Source organism: Coregonus clupeaformis, chromosome 16, assembly GCF_020615455.1.
Source record: "Coregonus clupeaformis isolate EN_2021a chromosome 16, ASM2061545v1, whole genome shotgun sequence".
NCBI classification, from domain to species: Eukaryota; Metazoa; Chordata; class Actinopteri; order Salmoniformes; family Salmonidae; genus Coregonus; species Coregonus clupeaformis.
In genome coordinates, this window is record NC_059207.1 from 40,216,259 (window position 1) to 40,236,743 (window position 20,485).

Here is a 20,485-nt window from a genome sequence, read left to right on the forward strand (position 1 = left end):
CCTTTCTTGCAAGCTCCAAACACAACAATGCAGTAATCAATATCAATGTAGCACTGAAAATAACATAAGGTAGAACAAAAACACACAAGAAATAAAATAAGAAATAAGAAGAACACGAGAAAGTAAGAAGCTATATGAAGGGTCAGTTCCAATACCATATTTACAATGTGCAGGGATACTGGAGTGATAGAGGTAGATATGTATAGGGGTAAGGTGACTAGGCATCAGGATACTGTATGGTAAACAGAGTAGCAGCAGCGTAAATGATGATTCTATGTGAGTGTGTGTATAAATGTGTGTGCATGTTATGTGTGTGTTGGAGTGTCAGTGTGAGTGAGTGTGTAGAGTCCTGTGAGTGTGTATTTTTTTTATACAATGGTCAACTCAGATAGTCCATGTAGCCATTCTGTTAGCTATTTAGTTGTCTTATGGCTTGGGGATAGAAGTCGTTACCGCTTGCCGTGTGGAAGCAGAGAGAACAGTCTATGGCTTGGGTGGCTGGAGTCTTTAAAGATTTTCCGGGCCTTCCTTTCACACCGCCTGATATAGAGGTCCTGGATGGCAGGTAGCTTAGCCCCAATGATGTACTGGGCTGTCCGCACCACCCTCTGTAGCGCCAATGCGATCGAGGGCGGTGCTGTTGCCATACCAAGCAGTAATGCATCCTGTCAAGATGCTCTCAATGGTGCAGAGGATTTGAGGGCCCATGCCAAACCCTTTCAACTTTCTGAGGGGGAAGAGGCGCTGTCGCGCCTTCTTCATGACTGCACATGTGAGTGGACCATTTTAAGTCCTTAGTGATTTGGACACCGAGGAACTTTAAGTTCTCGACCTGCTCCACTGCAGCCCTGTTGATGTGGATGGGGGCGTGCTCGCCCTCCCCCCGTTTCCTGTAGTCCACGATCAGCTCTTTGGTCTTACTGACGTTGAGGGAGAGGTTGTTGTCCCGGCACCACTCTGCCAGGTCACTGACCTCCTCCCTGTAGGCTGTCTCATCATCGCCGGTGATCAGGCCTACCACTGTCGTGTCATCAGCAAACTTCATGATGGTGTTGGAGTAGTTCGTGGCCACGCAGTTGTGGGTGAACAAGGAGTACAGGAAGGGACTAAGCACACACCACAGTGGGGCCCCGTGTTGAGGGTCAGCGTGGCGGAGGTGTTGTTGCCTACCCTCACCATCTGGGGTCAGCCCATCAGGAAGTCCAGGATCCAGTTGCAGAGGTTTTCAGTCCCAGGGTCTTAAGCTTGGTGATGAGTTTGGAGGGGACAGTGGTGTTGCATGCTAAGCTGTAGTCAATTAACAGCATTCTCACATAGGAATTCCTCTTATGTGCAGTGTGGAGTGCACTTGAGATTTACATTTACATTTACGTCATTTAGCAGACGCTCTTATCCAGAGCGACTTACAAATAGGTGCATTCACCTTATAGCCAGTGGGATAACCACTTTACAATGTTTTATTTTATTTATTTTATTTTATTTTTGGTGGGGGGGTTGGAGTAAGGGGGGGTAGAAGGATTACTTTATCCTATCCCAGGTATTCCTTAAAGAGGTGGGGTTTCAAATGTCTCCGGAAGGTGGTGAGTGACTCCGCTGTCCTGGCGTCGTGAGGGAGCTTGTTCCACCATTGGGGTGCCAGAGCAGCGAACAGTTTTGACTGGGCTGAGCGGGAACTATGCTTCCCGCAGAGGTAGGGAGCCAGCAGGCCAGAGGTGGATGAACGCAGTGCCCTCGTTTGGGTGTAGGGACTGATCAGAGCCTGAAGGTACGGAGGTGCCGTTCCCCTCACAGCTCTGTAGGCAAGCACCATGGTCTTGTAGCAGATGCGAGCTTCAACTGGAAGCCAGTGGAGTGTGCGGAGGAGCGGGGTGACGGAGAGAACTTGGGAAGGTTGAACACCAGACGGGCTGCGGCATTCTGGATGAGTTGTAGGGGTTTAATGGCACAGGCAGGGAGCCCAGCCAACAGCGAGTTGCAGTAATCCAGACGGGAGATGACAAGTGCCTGGATTAGGACCTGTGCCGCTTCCTGTGTAAGGCAGGGTCGTACTCTCCGAATGTTGTAGAGCATGAACCTACAGGATCGGGTCACCGCCTTGATGTTAGCGGAGAACGACAGGGTGTTGTCCAGGGTCACGCCAAGGCTCTTCGCACTCTGGGAGGAGGACACAACGGAGTTGTCAACCGTGATGGCGAGATCATGGAACGGGCAGTCCTTCCCCGGGAGGAAGAGCAGCTCCGTCTTGCCGAGGTTCAGCTTGAGGTGGTGATCCGTCATCCATACTGATATGTCTGCCAGACATGCAGAGATGTGATTCGCCACCTGGTTATCAGAAGGGGGAAAGGAGAAGATTAGTTGTGTGTCGTCAGCGTAGCAATGATAGGAGAGGCCATGTGAGGATATGACAGAGCCAAGTGACTTGGTGTATAGCGAGAATAGGAGAGGGCCTAGAACTGAGCCCTGGGGGACACCAGTGGTGAGAGCACGTGGTGCGGAGACAGCTTCTCGCCACGCCACTTGGTAGGAGCGACCGGTCAGGTAGGACGCAATCCAAGAGTGAGCCGCGCCGGAGATGCCCAGCTCGGAGAGGGTGGAGAGGAGGATCTGATGGTTCACAGTATCAAAGGCAGCAGACAGGTCTAGAAGGACAAGAGCAGAGGAGAGAGAGTTAGCTTTAGCAGTGCGGAGAGCCTCTGTGACACAGAGAAGAGCAGTCTCAGTTGAATGACCAGTCTTGAAACCTGACTGGTTTGGATCAAGAAGGTCATTCTGAGAGAGATAGCAAGAGAGTTGGCTAAAGACGGCACGCTCAATAGTTTTGGAGAGAAAAGAAAGAAGGGATACTGGTCTGTAGTTGTTGACATCAGAGGGATCGAGTGTTGTTTTTTGAGAAGGGGTGCAACTCTTGCTCTCTTGAAGACGGAAGGGACATAGCCAGCGGTCAAGGATGAGTTGATCAGCGAGGTGAGGTAAGGGAGAAGGTCACCGGAGATGGTCTGGAGAAGAGAGGAGGGGATAGGGTCAAGCGGGCAGGTTGTTGGGCGGCCTGCCGTCACAAGTCGCAAGATTTTATCTGGAGAGAGAGGGGAGAAAGAAGTCAAAGCATAGGGTAGGGCAGTGTGAGCAGGACCAGCAGTGTCATTTGACTTAACAAACGAGGATCGGATGTCGTCAACCTTCTTTTCTAAATGGTTGACTGAAGTCATCCACAGAGAGGGAGGAGGGGGGATTCAGCAGGGAGGAGAATGTGGCAAAGAGCTTCCTAGGGTTAGAGGCGGATGCTTGGAATTTAGAGTGGTAGAAAGTGGCCTTAGCAGCAGAAACAGATGAAGAAAATGTAGAGAGGAGGGAGTGAAAAGATGCCAGGTCTGCAGGGAGTCTAGTTTTCTTCCATTTCCGATCAGCTGCCCGGAGCTCTGTTCTGTGAGCTCGCAATGAGTCATCAAGCCACGGAGCTGGAGGGGAGGACCGGGCCGGCCGGGAGGATAGGGGACATAGAGAGTCAAAGGATGCAGAAAGGGAGGAGAGGAAGTTTGAGGAGGCAGAATCAGGAGATTGGAGGGAGAAGGATTGAGCAGAGGGAAGAGATGATAGGATGGAAGAGGAGAGAGTAGCGGGAGAGAGAGAGCGAAGGTTGCGACGGCGCATTACCATCTGTGTAGGGGCAGAGTGAGTAGTGTTGGAGGAGAGGGAGAGAGAAAAGGATACAAAGTAGTGGTCGGAGACTTGGAGGGGAGTTGCAGTGAGATTAGTAGAAGAACAGCATCTAGTAAAGATGAGGTCAAGCGTATTGCCTGCCTTGTGATGTCTATGTATCTGTTGGGGCAGTATGCAAATTGGAGTGGGTCTCGGATGAAGGAGTTGATGTGTGCCATAACCAGCCTTTTTTATTTATTTTTATTTAGCGGACGCTTTTATCCAGAGCGATTACTGGCCCAATGCTCTTAACCGCTAGCCTACCTGCCTTTCCAAGCACTTCATGATTACAGATGTGAGTGCTACAGGGCGGTAGTCATTGTGGCATGAAGCCTTAAAGTTATTGGGAACAGGAATGATGGTAGTCATTTTAAAACGTGGGGATTACAGACTGGGATAAAGAGAAGTTGAAAATTACTGTGAATATGCCTGCCAGTTGATCTGCGCATGCTCTGAGAACGCACCATGGAATACCATCCCGCCCAGCGGCCTTGCGAGGGTTGACCTAGATATTACTCAGGCCGGCCTCGGAGAGTGAAATCACCCAGATCTCTGGGTTGGCTGAGGCCCTCACGCACCATACAGTGTTGTTATTGTCCAAGGCTGCATAAAATACATTGAGTTCGTCTGGAAGAGAAGCATCGTTGGGCAGATCACGGCTGGGTCTTCCTTTGTAATCCGTAATTGACTGTAGCCCCTGCCACATGCGGCAGGCGTTGGAGCCTGTGTAGTATGATTACATCTTATTCCTATATTGCCCTTTTGCCCCTCTTAATGAGGTGGTAATAGGACTTCTTATACTTGTTCCTGTCCTCAGGAACCAATTTGTCGTGTTTTATTTGTGATACAAAACAATGTATTATTAGCTAACTTGCTAGAGCAACTTAGTGTGCAGGCTAACTCAAATGAGCTGCTAACGTAATGTTCGCTAGTTAGCTACATTTACATAATGTATAGCTAGCTAAGTTAATTAAATATCACCAGCTTGCTAACTTCAGTTAGCTAGCTATCTTGATGTATTTATCGTTGTAACTCTAAATGCATTTGTAGCTAACTAATAGCCACGGAAGAGGGTGAAAGGGTTAGCTACCAGTTCCAGCTGTCAGAGAAGGGAGAGTAGGCTACTCTGGATAGGGCAGGTACCTTTGTGGGAGGGCATTATGAAAATATTATCCAGTTCCAGTCCCTAGCGAAAAAAACTGAGGACAGAGAGATATAGCAACATAATATTCAGTGCGGTCTAATTTGAGTATAATGCAGCCTGTTTCTTTATAATTTTTTCTGTCCTCAGATACAGAGAGCCATGTAACCCGGTCTGCAGATGAAGAGGGCCCAAGAGAATAAGGGTACATCCTTGTGTCCCATGAATTATAGGTGTACATATGTTAGCAAAATGTGAACAAAAATACAGTTTAAAAGTCACACACAATGTATAAACCTGTTACAACTGGAGTAGGCCAACCCTGCTGGGTGTGCAGGCTTCTGTTCCAGCCCAGCACTAACACACCTGATTCACTGTATCGAATCTAATTGGTTAATAATCAAGTGTGCTATTGCTGGGCTGGAACAGAAGTCTGCTCACCCAGTAGATCAGGCATCAGTGGAGCGAGGTTGGCAGCCTCTGGTATTTACTTTTTTTTGTTCACCTGAAATTATGCTTTAGTAATAATAGCCTACTTGTTACTAAAATGTCTAACCATTACATATACGTTAGCTTACTTGTACACTTTGAAATATGAAAGTGTTGATGCTTTCAAATTAAGTGTTAACAATTAAAACAAGTTTCAACTTAACTATTATTTAAGATGAACTAGTGTCAATGTTGATTAATCACAGATCCCAAATCCTGCAATAAAGAGGGGAAGGGAATCTGTCTCTAATTTGTCTGTGTTTCTGTGTTGTATTCTCAAATTAACATTACCTTTTTGTTCAGTCATAAGCTCTCCAATTAGTTTTATTTGACTGTCATAATATTTTCAGGATATCAGCCATGTGAATCCATTTTGCAGCTGACAATAGCATGCAACGCCAATGCAGATATAGGCCTACAGCAGTGGTTCAAAACTCCAGACACTAGTTCATCTTGTTGAGTACCCCCAACAGCACATATTTTTGCTGTAGCCCTGAACAAACATACCTGATTCAACTCAGAGGGCCTGATGATTAGTTGACAAGTTGAAATAGGTGTGTTTGTCTGGCGCTACAATAAACTGTACTGTTGGGGGTACTCGAGGACTGGAGTTGGGAACCACTGGCCTAAAGTATGATGGCATTAGCCTTATGGGCATTTGCAATGCACCCTTGACATTGTGCATCTGAAGCAGAGAATAACTTAACTCACACATTGTTTACATATTGTTCAGCTATATGTTCTCAAATTAATAATAATAATAATAATAATATAATAATAATAATTAAAAAATTAAATTAAAAACAATACCAGTGGACAATGTATGAGGCTAATCATTATACTAGATTTTGTACAAGCCTTGTGCTGACATTAAAGGGTTTAGTGCAAATCCAACCTTTGTAATCTAGGTGGTGAAATATCTGGAAGCAGGAGATGAAGGGATCCTTCACTTAAAACATACACACAACTACTACCACCAAGTTCAATGCCAGATACTTTTCTCCCAGGTGCTACTGTGATAATGAAGATGGCAGGGATGTAGCTCAGTTGGTAGAGCATGGTGTTTGCAACGCCAGGGTTGTGGGTTCGATTCCCACGGGGAATAAAAAATTTAAATAATGTATGCACTCACTAACTGTAAGTCGCTCTGGATAAGAGCGTCTGCTAAATGACTAAAATGTAAATGTAAAAATGGTTTGCCTAAGACTACCACAACAATTACATTCTTTGCTAAATATGTTTAAATTGTAAAATAAAATAGTTGGCCTATAAGAAACATTTTTATTCAATGGGGCTAGGCAAAGCAGAGATGACAATACTTTTAATTTCACCCATACTTCAATATAGTCTATTATTAAAGTACAGTATGTTTACAATATCATAAACAATAGTATTTTTCACGTTCCAAATTACATTTTATATATTCATATGGTTTAAGGAGGCACTTTTGTCATGACGACAAGGTGAAGATGCTCTTTACTCAAATGGCACAACAGAATCATTCAGACAGATTGTCCAAAGCACAGCATACAGTGCATTCGGAAAGTATTCAGACCCCTTCCCCATGTTTTAAAAATAGAAAACGGAAATACCTTATTTACATAAGTATTCAGACCCTTTGCTATGAGACATCCTGTTTCCATTGATCATCCTTGAGATGTTTCTACAACTTGATTGGAGTCCACCTGTGGTCAATTCAATTGATTGGACATGATTTGGAAAGGCACACACCCGTCTATATAAGGTCCCACAGTTGACAGTGCATGTCAGAGCAAAAATCCAAGCCATGAGGTCGAAGGAATTGTCCTTAGAGCTCCAAGACAGGATTGTGGCGAACCTATTTGTGCTTTGTCATTATGGTGTATTGTGTGTAGTTTGATCAGGAAAAAAAGCAATGGAATCAATTTTAGAATAAAGCTGTAACATAACAAAATGTTGAAAAAGTCAAGGGGTCTGAATACTTTCAGAATGCACTGTATATACAAATAAATATGATATTGAAGGCTCTCTCACTAATTGATTGTACAATGTGTACACACAATATTTATTATGATTTCAGTTTGTGAGTGTGTGATATGGGGGTTAGATACATAATACATTATAAAGAAAACCTTTTATAAACAATGGTGCCATGTTGATCTGAGACTTTCTGTCAGAAAACCACGTTAGTGGTCGGCAGCAGCAGATGCACCTCCAAAGACTTCCCTCCTTACAACTCAAACGCACCCAATGAGAGACGTTAAAAGTTATTCCTTAGGCACAACCTTGATTCGAGCCAATCTCTTAAGTAGTTGAACATGTTATTACTCCAACCTCGTGAAAGTGACAAACACGTTTTCATTTTCATTTTCGTCAAAAACAACTTTATATCAAAGGCAGGGATGCGGGTAAAATAACAATGTTTATCAGATGTCATGGGTTAAGTGCAAGTACAGATGATCACGAAATTGTGGAGAAAAAGGGGGTAAATATTTTTTAAAATTAAGATCACATGTAGTAATTAGTAACAGCGCCACCCTCAGGCACTCTAGGTAAGTGCATGTACATACATGACATCCTTTCTTTAGATAATAAAAAACTAACAAAAATGTTCTTTCAACTCAGTGTTTCACATTGCAAACAATAAGCAAACCATAAACTATTTTTAAACATTTTTTTTTTACAACATAACATAGACATCACAATTGTCATCACATTTGTTATTTTTAATTATTAAAATTGTCAAAGAATCCAGTCACCCAAGTCATAGACTGTTCTCTCTGCTACCGCATGGCAAGCTGTACCGGAGCGCCAAGTCTAGGTCCAAAAGGCTCCTTAACAGTTTCTACCCCCAAGCTATAAGACTGCTGAACAATTAATCAAATGGCCACTCTGATTATTTACATTATTATTGAAGAACACTGGACATTAGCCATTGATTATGATCTATATGGGTGTAAAAAAAGGCTGTCCTGCTCCCCTCCTCTCTACCTAACTTTCCCTCATAGTCCCTTCAGTTTCCCTTGAGTCCCGTTAGTTTGGCTGTTCATCCTACCTTAGTTATCCCTCACATCATAGCCCTGCCATTCCCAACTAATCAGAGCGCTTGGAAAGCTGCATCTGGACACCCACTCAGGTCAGAGTGTTATCATTGTCCGAAGAAAGAAGATGCACATTTCTTAGGACTATTTTTATTGTGGACAGTAACAAGAATACCTGAATGTGGTGCATGCATTGAAATAACCACAATTCATTCGGATTAACACAAGTACTATTCCACCAAGATTCACTCCCAGTCAAGATTCATGTTATATGACCAAAACTGTGTGTGTGTGTGTGTGTGTGTGTGTGTGTGCTTAATGTCTGTTGTGTAGAGGAAAAGGAAATAAAAAGCCTGAAAAAATAAGCATCAGCATTGTTCTTACCGGACATCCTGTGGAGGGTCAGAACCCAAATCACAGTCAGCATAATTGTACTATCGGATGAGGGCATTCACAGCCGACCGCTCAGACGGGTGAGGGCATACCAACCAACCGTTTTTAAAATGTGAAATACTGGAACTATTAAAGTTTAAGATTAGAAGATTGGCAATGAGGCATGGCAAGGAACATGCATAAAAAAAGAGGTTAAGGATAGAAAGCATTGTCAGTGAAATTACTTCCCTATCTGAACATCAAAAAGAAGGTACAGAGTTGTATGATATTCAGTTACATAAACTGCTAAATTAATTAGATGAAATTTACAAAGAAAAGGCTAGAGGGGCTTTTGTTAGATGAAGAAGACAATGGATGGAGGAAGGCGAGAAGAATAGTACATATTTTTTTGGCTTGGAAAAGAGAAATACTGAAATTAATGTTTTAAGGAAACTAACAATTGATGGGGCTTTAAGTGAAGATAATAATCTCTACCTTTGTGGCTAGTTTTTACAATAATATTTACAAACTGACTCCTTAACAGGGAAGCTCAGAAATATTTAAGTCTATTATTAATCCAGTAACTATAAATGAGGAAAGTGAATGTTCAAGAAGTATAAATGAAATTAAAATGGGGATTAAAAATTTTAATCCCTGTGCAATGATGGATTAACTGCATAGTTTTACAAGGCCTTTATAGATAATATTGCAAAATGTCTTCTTGTAGTTAAGTTTTCTTCTGGTAGTTTACAAGGCCCTACTTCATAAACTTCTGTCTTATTGTCACGTCTCCTCCCGTTGCTCCCCTCTGGCACTCAAATTCGCCGGTCTACTGAGCCACCGGTCTGAGCGCACCACCTCGGCAACACTGGAATGGAAACCCAACGCACCCTAATCACCTCCAGCGCACATGCACCTCATCACCACCCCGATATAGCCCTGGACTGTTCAGTGTTGTGTGTGCTTGTTAGTGTCATGGCGTGTACTCGCGTTTTTGTTGTTCGCTTGCTCAGTATTAAGTAAACCTTTACATTGTTGATTCCTGCATCTACCTCTTCATATCCTCAGTACTCGTCACAGAATCACACACCTCACGAAGATGGATGCAGCAGGTAATCCTCCTGGAGTTTCCCAGCGCCTCGACCAGCACCAGCAGCAGATTGCCCAGCTGAACGCCTCCATGCAGGAAGTGCTCCAAACGCTGCATAAACTGACCATCGCTCCGGTTCCACCTCAGGGAGCGGCGAGTGCACCTAGTCCACCCCTCCCATGTTATCACCAACGTCTGAGGGACCTCTCGCCCTGCCGGCGCGCTATGACGGGAAAACGACTAAATGTAGAGGCTTCCTGCTACAGGTTTCACTGTATCTGGTTCGTCAGATTGGGGCATCTCCATCGGACCAAGCCAGGATAGCTCTGGTGATTTCGCTACTGAAGGGAAAGGCGCTGGATTGGGCCACAGCAGTCTGGGAAGGAGGTGAGGCCGTGGCGCTTCCATACTCCACCTTCCTCGATCGGTTCAGGTGTTCGATTATCCCACGGAGGGAAAGGACGCGGGTGAGCGTCTCCTCCGGCTACAACAGGCAGAGGAGGCCGCGTTTGAGTATGCCCTGAACTTTCGCACGGTGGCTGCATCTTCCGGCTGGAATGAGCGTGCTCTGCGCACGGCCTTCAGGAGCGGCTTACGGGAGGACATCACAATGGAACTCGCATGTCGGGACGCCGAGATGGACCTTGATACCCTCATCGCCACGTCCATTCGTCTTGACGACCTGTTGAGAGACCGACGGCGTTCCCAACACCACCCGGAGCCTCGACGCTCACCCCATCTGAACTATGGAAGCCGCCCTGCCTCCGAGTCCTCACCCAGGGAGGTGGGCAGCAGCCCCTACACCACCACGGACCACAGATATCCTGGCGGCTCCCTATCAAGGCGGTATGACTCCCGTCGCCGCTCCGTGAGTGTTCTGCCATCACCTGTCACCAAACCATTGTTTTTAGTACCCCTAACAGTGAATGGTTCTTCTTTCTCTTCGCTTTCCACTGCAATGATAGATTCCGTATCAGCGGGGAATCTTATCGATAGAGAGCTGGTCTCTGATGAGTGGAAGACTGCATTCAGCACTACCTCAGGCCACTATGAATACTGTGCCATGCCCTATGGCCTCACCAACGCACCTTCTGTGTTCCAGTCCTTCGTCAATGAATTGTTCCGAGACATTCTGTGTAGACAGGTGGTGTACATCGACGATATCCTGATCTACTTGGCTACGTTCGAGGAGCATATCAGGGACGTCCGAGCGGTCCTACTCCGCCTCCGGGAACACAGCCTGTTGGTGAAGGGGGAGAAATGCGAATTCCACCAACAGGCCATCTCCTTCCTGGGATACCGGATCAGTCGTCAGGGGGTGTTCATGGAAGGAGTGAAGACTGATGCTGTCAGGTCATGGCCAGTCCCCACCACCATCAAGGGCCTACAGAGCTTCCTGGGCTTTGCAAATTTATACCGGCGTTTCACCAGGTCCTTCAGCTCCATAGCTGCCCCGCTCACCTCTCTCCTTAAGGGCTGGCCTGGAACCCTGAGGCTGACGCTGCCTTCAAGAGGCTGAAGGAGAGGTTCACCACAGCGCCCTTCCTAAAACACCCAGATCCAGCTCGTCCTTTCATCCTGGAGGTGGACGCATCTGAGGAGGGTGTGGGTGGGGTCCACTCCCAGCGGGAAGGTAAGCCAGAGAAAATGTATCCCTGTGCCTTTTTCTCAAAAAAGCTTACCCCCGCAGAGAGCAACTATGGAGTTGGAGACAGGGAGCTGTTGGCGGTGGTCCTTGCTCTGGAGGAATGGCGACACTGGCTGGAGGGCGCAGTCCATCCATTCCGGATTCTCACTGACCACCGGAATCTGGAGCACATACGGGCAGCAAAACAGATTAACTCTCGTCAAGCCAGGTGGGCCCAATTTCCTACTCTCTTTCAGTTTATTCTGTCCTACCGCCCAGGATCCCAGAATGTGAAAGCCGACGCACTCTCCAGGATGCACCATACCGGAGAAAGGAAGGATCTGGGGGGTCCTATCCTGCCCTCGTCTCTCATCGTGGCACCTGTCGTTTGGGATGTGGACGAAGACCTCCACCTGGCGGCTCAGGAGGACCCAGCCCTTAACCAACAATGCAGTTTTTAAGAAAAATAAATAAAAAGTTACGTTAAAGATAGCAAATAATTAAAGAGACGCAGTAAAATAAAATAACAGTAGGGAGGCTATATACAGGGGGTACCGGTACAGAGTCAATGTGCGGGGGCACCGGTTAGTCGAGGTAATATGTACATGTGGGTAGAGTTAACGTGACTATGCATAGATAATAAACAGAGTAGCAGCAGCGTAAAAGAGGGGGTGGGGGTGGGACAACATTCAAAATACATTTCATCTTGATGTTCTGGTGCCATTCAGGCAATTTAAAGTATTGATTGGGGACTTCTTTGTGGAGGGATGTAACTATTTTTCTGTGTGATTTGTGATCAGCACTTTGGATTTTAAATGATACAAGACTGAGGTTAAAGTGCAGACTGTCAGCTTTAATTTGAGGGTATAAGAATAGAATGTTTCTAAATACTTCTACATTATTGTGGATGCTACCATTATTACAGATAGTCCTGAATGAATCGTGAATAATTAATCATTAGAGAAAGTTAGAGGCATAAATATCATACCCCCCAAAAAATGCTACCCTCCCCTTTTATTGTAATTGTGAGAGGTAAGCATGTCTTGGGCGTATGATATTTGTATATCTGTAACTTTCTCACTCATCATTATTCATGATTAATTCAGGACTACCCATAATCATGGTAGCACCCACATTCATGTAAAAGTGTTTAGAAACAGATTATATTCTTATTTACAATAAAATGTTTTCTAAAATGACACTACATTATTTACCATTCATTTCTATTGCACACAAAATAATCTGAAACACAACCAAAACAAACAGTAAATGCATCCAACAAGTTTGTAGAGTGACAAGCTTGATGTAATCATTGCGTGCTAGAAATATGGGACCAAACACTAAGCTTTTGACTACTTTAATACACCTATGTGAATTTGTCCCAATACTTTTGGTCCCCTAAAATGGGGGGACTATGTACAAAAAGTGCTGCCATTTATAAACAGTTCACCTGATATGGATGAAAATACCTTCATATTAAAGCTCACAGTCTACACCTTAACCTCATAGTCAATGTGTCATTCCAAAGTGCTGGAGTAGAGCGCCAAACCAACAAAAATGTGTCCCTGTCCCAATACTTTTGGAGCTCACTGTATATATATTTAGTGTATAATGTGTATTGTCTAGAGCCTCTTATGTGTTCTCTTGTCTTGACAATTAGATAAGACACTGTTTAACTTTATATGCAAAAATAAACCCCACAAAGGGAAAAAATATGTTCTTATAAACAGAGTGTGTGAGGGTGGTCCTAATGTGTTGGACTTCGATTCTTTTAACCAAGTCTTAAAGATTTATTGGATAAAGCGTTACTTTAAGGACCCAAACAGCTCTTGGTTTACAATATCAAATCTTATTTTAAATAGGTTTGGTGGTTTAAGTTTCCTTTTGCAGTGTCCTTATGCAGTTGAAAATCTTCCTGTTAAACTGGCTGATTTCCACAAACAAATGCTTAATTGTTGGTCCCTTCTATACAAGCATCATTTCCCCCCTCATATGTATGTTATGTGGAATAATCTTGTCATAAAATATAAAAAAAAGTCACTGTTTTTAGAACATTGGTTTAGAAAGAACATTTTACTTGTGTGCCAGCTGCTCAATTCAGACGGACATCTGTATCCATACAACACATTTTTAAGAATGTGTGAGCGCCCTGTCTCACCAAAGGAATATGAAATGGTGTGTAAAGCAATACTAGATGGTGTTCTAACCCTTTTGAAACAAACTGTGGTCATTACAGATCCATTGCTTGTAAATTCAAACATAGTAATTAACAGTGTCTCAATTATTGATTAAAAAAATGCAATAATGAATTCATTAGAGAAGCTTTTTATGACAGTGTTGTTCCAATGGCAAAATGTAGGTGGAACTGGCAATGTGTTGTAAATCGGCCAAAGGTATGGACTTTATCATACAAATATGTGTTCACAAACAAAGCGAGGGAAACACTCTTTCAAATAACTCATAGATGTTAGCCATCCAATTAAAGTATTTGTAGATATATTAGAAAAGTTGATGAGAAATTTACATTTTGTCAATCTGGGACAGAATCACTTTGTTTTTCCAATGTGTGTATGTCACTATGTTCTGGGTGGATCTTCGGCTGGACAATTTGGTAGGGACATCCATCTGCAAGCTTGTGATGTTCTTTATGTTTTTGATAGTCCAAGATTCTTCACTAACGAAAATAATGTGATGAATTTGATGATAATTCTTGCTAAATATTATATCCATAAAATGAATCTTTAAAGAAGAAACCATCCTATTCAATATTTTTTGAGGTAGATGTTAATAATTACTTTGCCATATTAAATACTATGATCTGTAAGAATAAGAAGGTAATGAATTCCAGGGGTGCAACTTTCACTAGGGATGGGGGGGGCATGTGCCCCCTATATTCTGAAATTTAATTTTTGTCCTATTTACATTTACGTCATTTAGCAGACGCTCTTATCCAGAGTGACTTACAGTTAGTGAGTGCATACATTTTTCATACTGGCCCCCCAGTTTTATAAATAATATAATAATATAATAATATGCCATTTAGCAGACGCTTTTATCCAAAGCGACTTACAGTCATGCGTGCATACATTTTTTTGTGTATGGGTGGTCCCGGGGATCGAACCCACTACCTTAGCGTTACAAGCGCCGTGCTCTACCAGCTGAGCTACAGAGGACCACAGCCACAATAATTGGAATGTGATACAAAACGAGCCAATGGTATGCTTTAGGACCATGCGGAGGCCTCCAAGCGGTCGGGTAGGCTGTTTGGAGTGTTTATCAGACTGAAGAAAAAAAAAGAAGAAAAAAAAATTATGTCCCCCCCACTTCTAAAACCAAAGTTGCGCCCCTGATGAAATCAATTAATACTCTTAAGCTTTTCAAATTTCTTTGAATGTAAAAACCCTGTATGTGTTCCTGTATTTGTGCTTATCTGTTTGTGTTACAATTTTTAAGAAGGATCTATAGATTTGGACATAATAATAATAATATAATAAAATAAATAAACAAACAAACAAAAATCTGTCCTTGATGTTGTGCTCAAGCGTATCATGAACCGGAAGTGACAACAAGTTCTTCCTAGTTTGAGACCGGCAAGATGGCAGCGGACACGCAGGTTTGTGTCGCTGATGTTTAAAATGGTGCTGATTCCTCCTCGAGAATTTGTCAACCAAATACTGTTGATAATGAAGATGTGATATGAGGGATAATTCCTTTATTGTGGCTGGCTGTATGGTTTCCCATATATTTTTTTTTTTAAACATTATCCAGCTGGCTAAGCTAGCTAACTGTTACCCTGGCTAGTACAGGCGGAGAGTGCAGATAGCTGACGATGTTAGCCATAGGTAGCGTAAATATAGTAGCCTGCCAACTAGCAATACGTGGCTAGCTAGCTAGTCAGTTTTCTCGTGGTGACCAAATCCGTTGTTTGAGATAAATCGAAATGCCAACTGTTGTAGATGAGTAGGTTTTAGCCAGCCTAGTTTTTAATTTAGTTAGCGGTTAGCTACCATGAAACATTTCATGAAGTTGTTCTTGGTTGGCAACAGACAATTTTAGTGGGAACGTATACTTGTTTGCTACCTAATGTTAGCCAGTTATGAGAAGCCAAACACGACTGTCTTCTGAATGGAATATTGTATTTGGTGACCACGCCTCAGTATCCAGAAATTGGATAAATAAAATGTTTTAATTGTTGTTATGGGTGGTCTGATCACTTTCTGCCTGATGATGCCATGCCATAAAAATCTCAGAAGATGTATGTTTTCCATCTTGATCAATTGAAGACTAATTACAAGTTACAACTTCAATCACTGTGGCATTTTTACAGATGCAGTACTATTGTTTTAAATGATTGACTTTACCCTAGATACACACATTGACAGACACAACTTTCTTTTGATTTTGGATGTCTGTGTGTATTGCACAAGGTTTCGGACACACTGAAGAAATTCGCTGTGAAAGTGACCACAGCCAGTGTAAGCGAGCGTAAGGAGGTCCTTGGCGAACTGAAACAGTGTATTAGCGGCAAAGGTGAGTAGACGGATGCCAATGTAGTTGGCTTAATTTGTTTATTTTCTGCTCTCACTCTTTGTTTATTTTTTGTCTTGGATTGTCAAGATTAAAGCAAACTGGTGTGAGTGATTGACAATGTGTATGTCCTTATAGAGCTACCAGAGCCAGCCATCAAAGGGCTATGCAAGCTCTTCTGTCTCACTCCACACAGATACAGGTAGGTGCCCTCAATTAGCCTACTGCTCTTCAGTATTCCCCAGTTATTGATTTGTTGGAAGTGTGTGTTGAGTGTTAAATGACATGTCTTCTCTAGGGATGCTGCATCTCGACGAGCGCTCCTCTCTGTCATTGGCCTACTGGCCGAGTCTCAACCTGACATCCTAACAACCAGCCTCCTCCACTGCCTCCTCAACTGTGGAGTCATCAGCAAGAATGGAGCACCCAGGTAGGACATGGGGATAGGAAGAGGGCTAAGACTAAATGCTTTGTATACATTTTACAGTGAGTTCTGTGCAATATTGTACTAATATCACCACACACTGAATACCTTCTTTCTGTTCCCTGTCCGTCTTGTTGTGGTGTTGTCAGTAAGAGCACAGGCTCGGCTGCCTTCACTGGGCTGGCCTGGACCTGCCTGCTGGTTCGCTCTGTGTTCTTGGCTCCAGAGAAAAGAGTGGGCCCCATTTGGAAGAAACTGGTAAGTGAACAAGGAATCGGACACTGCTTATAGAAGCCATGCCTTTCTCCCAGCAATCACTATTTACATATATACTGTGAAACGATTTCGGCATGAATTTAGATGTTGTCTAGTTCCACACAGGTGATGGGATGTTGGAATTGGTTGTTAAGGGACTTGTTAAGCCCTACTACTGTTTCTACCCATCCATGCTTCACTATCTTTCCTCTGACAGGTGGAGGTACAGAGTTTGCTGCTGGCTGAGGTGGTGGGTGGGGCTCAAGCAACAGCACTGAAGTCAACCCTGAAGAACCTGAGCCACCTGTGGAAAAAGGTAAGGGAGGTGTGGGGTTGGTATTCAACGAACGCCAGACAGTTATAAGGAATATTTGGACACTGTCATCATGGTCCAGTGTAAAATCAATATCAATCTGCTGTTTTCTCCAGAACCCTGGCCTGGCTGATCAGTATATAAGCACCCTGTTGAGTCTGGAGCAGAACCCCAGCTCACTGGCTCTGCTGGGGGTGTGTCTGGACTTCTGCACAACACACAAAGACATGGCCACCGTAGTGAAACACAAGGTGAGTCTGATGTTATTTTAATTCAATTAGATTAAAGATATTTCTATAAAAATTAAAAAAATTATTGCAGATTGAGTCAGCACATATGGTCACATTTGATATCTGTAACCAAGCCTCTCTTTTGTTTTTAGAGTGCCATATTGGACCTGTATATGAAGGCAGTCCTCATGAGCAAGACTATACCACACCAACACCTATTGGTGAGTGGAGCTGGATTGGCCCTGAAACTGCTTTTGTCAGAGAGACCCAAAGATTGAAGTTCACAACCTAAAGACCACCCATAGCCACATTGATGTGTATTGCGAAATATCTTTTGGGTGTTGGTGCTGAAAATTATTCTCTGTAATGTGTTTTGTGTTCCTCTGCAGGACAAGAGTGGTTCCTTGCTGCGCCATGTCTCCCACTCTGAGTTCAAGGAGCTGCTGCTGCCTGCCCTGCAGAAGGCCATGCTCCGCAGCCCAGAGAACGCCATGCAGAGTGAGTACAGTAGCTAATATAATAATCAATATCACAACACACTTTTGTGTATATTATCTACTATGTATTGTAGTTTTGTCCTTTCAAGATATAATTTCCTCTCTCCTTCAGCTGTCTCCTGTCTACTGGCTTCAGTGACTCTTGACCTCAGTCAGTATGCCATGGATATTGGAAAAGGCATTGCAAGTAAGTCAGGCCTTTATTTGTAGAAAGTTAGCTTTTTGAGGATGTTTCTCTCTGTGTGTGTGTGTGTGTGTGTGTGTAACCAGGCTGTAATGTGTGTTTTTCAGGTCAGCTGAAGGCCAATAACCCCCAGCTGATGGAGCAGGCAGTGCAGGCCATGCAGAACCTGGCCAAGCAGTGTAGCGACCCTAGCGCTGTACAGGATGTCGTCACACATCTCTTCAGCATCCTGGGAGGCAAGGACAACTCACTTTACTGTCACCTAAGAAACATTTGAGCACACATCGCACAACACCCAAGTGTAAAGTATATTTTTGCACTACTGCACTAACAGAACTGTGTATTTTCAGGGTCAGAGGGGAAGCTCACAGCGTTCGGCCAGAAGATGAGTGTGCTGTCAGGTAGCGTTGTCACTAGTCTTCTGTCCTTCATAACCCACACTTAGTATGTAGTCTTGCAGACTGATGGATGTTGTCTTTTAACCCTTGTTTTGACTTGTTCTGTCCAGGTATCGGCAGCTGCAGCCATCATGCCGTGTCAGGCACCTCCAGCCAAACTCTCAGCTCTGCAGTCGCTGTGCTGTTCATCCCTTATCTTCAACAAGAAGGTAAGAACTATGTCTCATTCCTTCCTCCTTCTTATTCCCTTCATCCATAAAGAGAGGTGCTCATGTTGTGTTTCTGTCTGTCAGTCCATGAGGGGACTCTTGTGCATGCGGTGGCTGTGCTGTCTCAGTGGAGTGGTCGGCTGACGGTGGAGGTCCCCAAGGCTCTGCTGGACTGGTTCAAGAAGGCCTTCACCCTCAAGACCTCCACCTCTCCTGTCCGCCACGCATACCTGCAGGCCATGCTGGGGGCTTTCAAAGGTCAGTTAGTCACAGGCACTGGGCAACTATGTTACCTGTTTGTGTCTGTGAGCTTGTCTTTGAAATTAAATAACTCACTTGTCTGTCTATTTTTATTTTTATTTTATTTCACCTTTATTTAACCAGGTAAGCCAGTTGAGAACAAGTTCTCATTTACAACTGCGACTTGGCCAAGATAAAGCAAAGCAGTGCGATTAAAAACAACAACACAGAGTTACATATGGAATAAACAAAACGTACAGTCAATAACACAATAGAAAATCTATATACAGTGTGCGCAAATGTAGTAAGTTATGGAGGTAAGGCAATAAATAGGCCATAGTGCAAAATAATTACAATTTAGTATTAACACTGGAGTGATAGATGTGCAGAAGATGATGTGCAAATAGAGATACTGGGGTGAAAATGAGCAAAATAAATAACAATGTAAATAACAATATGGGGATGAGGTAGTTGGGTGGGCTAATTACAGATGGGCTGTGTACAAGTGCAGTGATCGGTAAGCTGCTCTGACAACTGATGCTTAAAGATAGTGAGGGAGATAAGTGTCTCCAGCTTCAGAGATTTTTGCAGTTCGTTCCAGTCATTTGCAGCAGAGATCTGGAAGGAATGGCGGCCAAAGGAGGTGTTGGCTTTGGGGATGACCAGTGAGATATACCTGCTGGAACGCATACTACGGGTGGGTGTTGCTATTGATCCAGTTCTACGGAATGCAGGAGGCACAGAATCAAAGCCCTGCCCTCTCTCTCCTCTCCAGGTGACACTCTAGGACAGGTATCTGACCTCGTGCCCCTCCTCCTCCAGACAGTGGAGAAGGCTGCGGCCCAGAACTCCCAGCATGCTCTGCTCTCGGAGGGCGTGGCTGCTGCTGTTCTCCTGAGTCGACTGTCTCTGCTGGAGACCCAGACAGGTGAGAGAATTTAGATTTAGTATCATAACACCCCATGATTAGTGAAGGTTGAGGTTCCCAGTAGGGGACAGCGTCCTTGTTCATCAGTTTAGAGACTGACATAGAATATTGTTTGTCTTTGCTGCAGAGGCCAAGTTGGCTGGCTTCTGGACCCTGATCCTGGATGAGAAGAAACCTTTATTCACCACAGGGAAGTTCCTCTCCCAGGCCAGTGAGGAAGGTGAGGCATAATAAACACGGTACACATTACAAAATGAGCTTAAACACTAATGCAGAAGGTCAGTAATCACACAAGTGTCAAGATATGGGATGACATTGAGTAGTAAATCTGTCTTTCACCCCAGCGTTGTGCACAGTGATACAGCTGTGTGAGAGAATTTTCTTGGACCACTCCCACCGACTCACCAACGGCAAATCACCGTGAGTGATTGTTTTACTGTCTCAGTTTTTCTGAATTTGTATCAGCATTTTGCAGAACACGTTTCCACATTTAGTACTCCTTAAGTGTTGACTCTTTCTGCTCTTCTCACCTGTTAGGATGTACCACCGTGCCACTGTGGCGGTGCTGCTGTCTCGTAGTTGGCGCGTGCGGAAGCGGGCACAGCAGACCGTGAAGAAGCTGCTCTCCTCCCTGGGTGGCTCCGGCCTGGCCCATGGCCTTCTGGGAGAACTCAGAGTGGTCATCAACAAACATAAGGTACGAATAGTTGACTGTGAGGCACTAAGAATTTTTATAGATTTGTAGTGGCAGCTCTCACCTCAGTGGTACTATAAACTAGTAATGACTGAATGATTAAATTGGGATGTTAAGTAAAAAGATTTTAATTGATTTGTAGTGTAATATG

The 20,485-nt window shown here is 44.0% G+C and overlaps 2 protein-coding genes across 2 annotated transcripts in view; both read left to right on the forward strand.

Moving 5' to 3' along the window:
• The window catches only part of LOC121584746 (paxillin), a 40,942-nt gene extending 35,356 nt beyond the window's left edge, over positions 1-5,586 (forward strand). Inside the window, exon 12 of the mRNA XM_041900828.2 lies at positions 4,988-5,586. Within this exon, the coding sequence (XP_041756762.2) occupies positions 4,988-5,005 (18 nt within the window). The 3' untranslated portion in view covers positions 5,006-5,586. The remainder of the gene's footprint in view (positions 1-4,987) is intronic.
• A 9,414-nt stretch (positions 5,587-15,000) lies between these two features.
• Positions 15,001-20,485, forward strand: part of LOC121584745 (eIF-2-alpha kinase activator GCN1-like) — a 40,616-nt gene continuing 35,131 nt past the window's right edge. The window contains exons 1-18 of the mRNA XM_041900825.2: positions 15,001-15,048; positions 15,863-15,965; positions 16,101-16,164; positions 16,261-16,392; positions 16,536-16,644; positions 16,859-16,957; positions 17,071-17,205; positions 17,337-17,405; positions 17,574-17,682; positions 17,794-17,868; positions 17,973-18,101; positions 18,216-18,266; positions 18,374-18,472; positions 18,557-18,730; positions 19,488-19,640; positions 19,768-19,860; positions 19,985-20,060; positions 20,178-20,337. Of these exons, the coding sequence (XP_041756759.1) occupies positions 15,031-15,048; positions 15,863-15,965; positions 16,101-16,164; positions 16,261-16,392; positions 16,536-16,644; positions 16,859-16,957; positions 17,071-17,205; positions 17,337-17,405; positions 17,574-17,682; positions 17,794-17,868; positions 17,973-18,101; positions 18,216-18,266; positions 18,374-18,472; positions 18,557-18,730; positions 19,488-19,640; positions 19,768-19,860; positions 19,985-20,060; positions 20,178-20,337 (1,848 nt within the window). The 5' untranslated portion in view covers positions 15,001-15,030. The remainder of the gene's footprint in view (positions 15,049-15,862; positions 15,966-16,100; positions 16,165-16,260; positions 16,393-16,535; positions 16,645-16,858; positions 16,958-17,070; positions 17,206-17,336; positions 17,406-17,573; positions 17,683-17,793; positions 17,869-17,972; positions 18,102-18,215; positions 18,267-18,373; positions 18,473-18,556; positions 18,731-19,487; positions 19,641-19,767; positions 19,861-19,984; positions 20,061-20,177; positions 20,338-20,485) is intronic.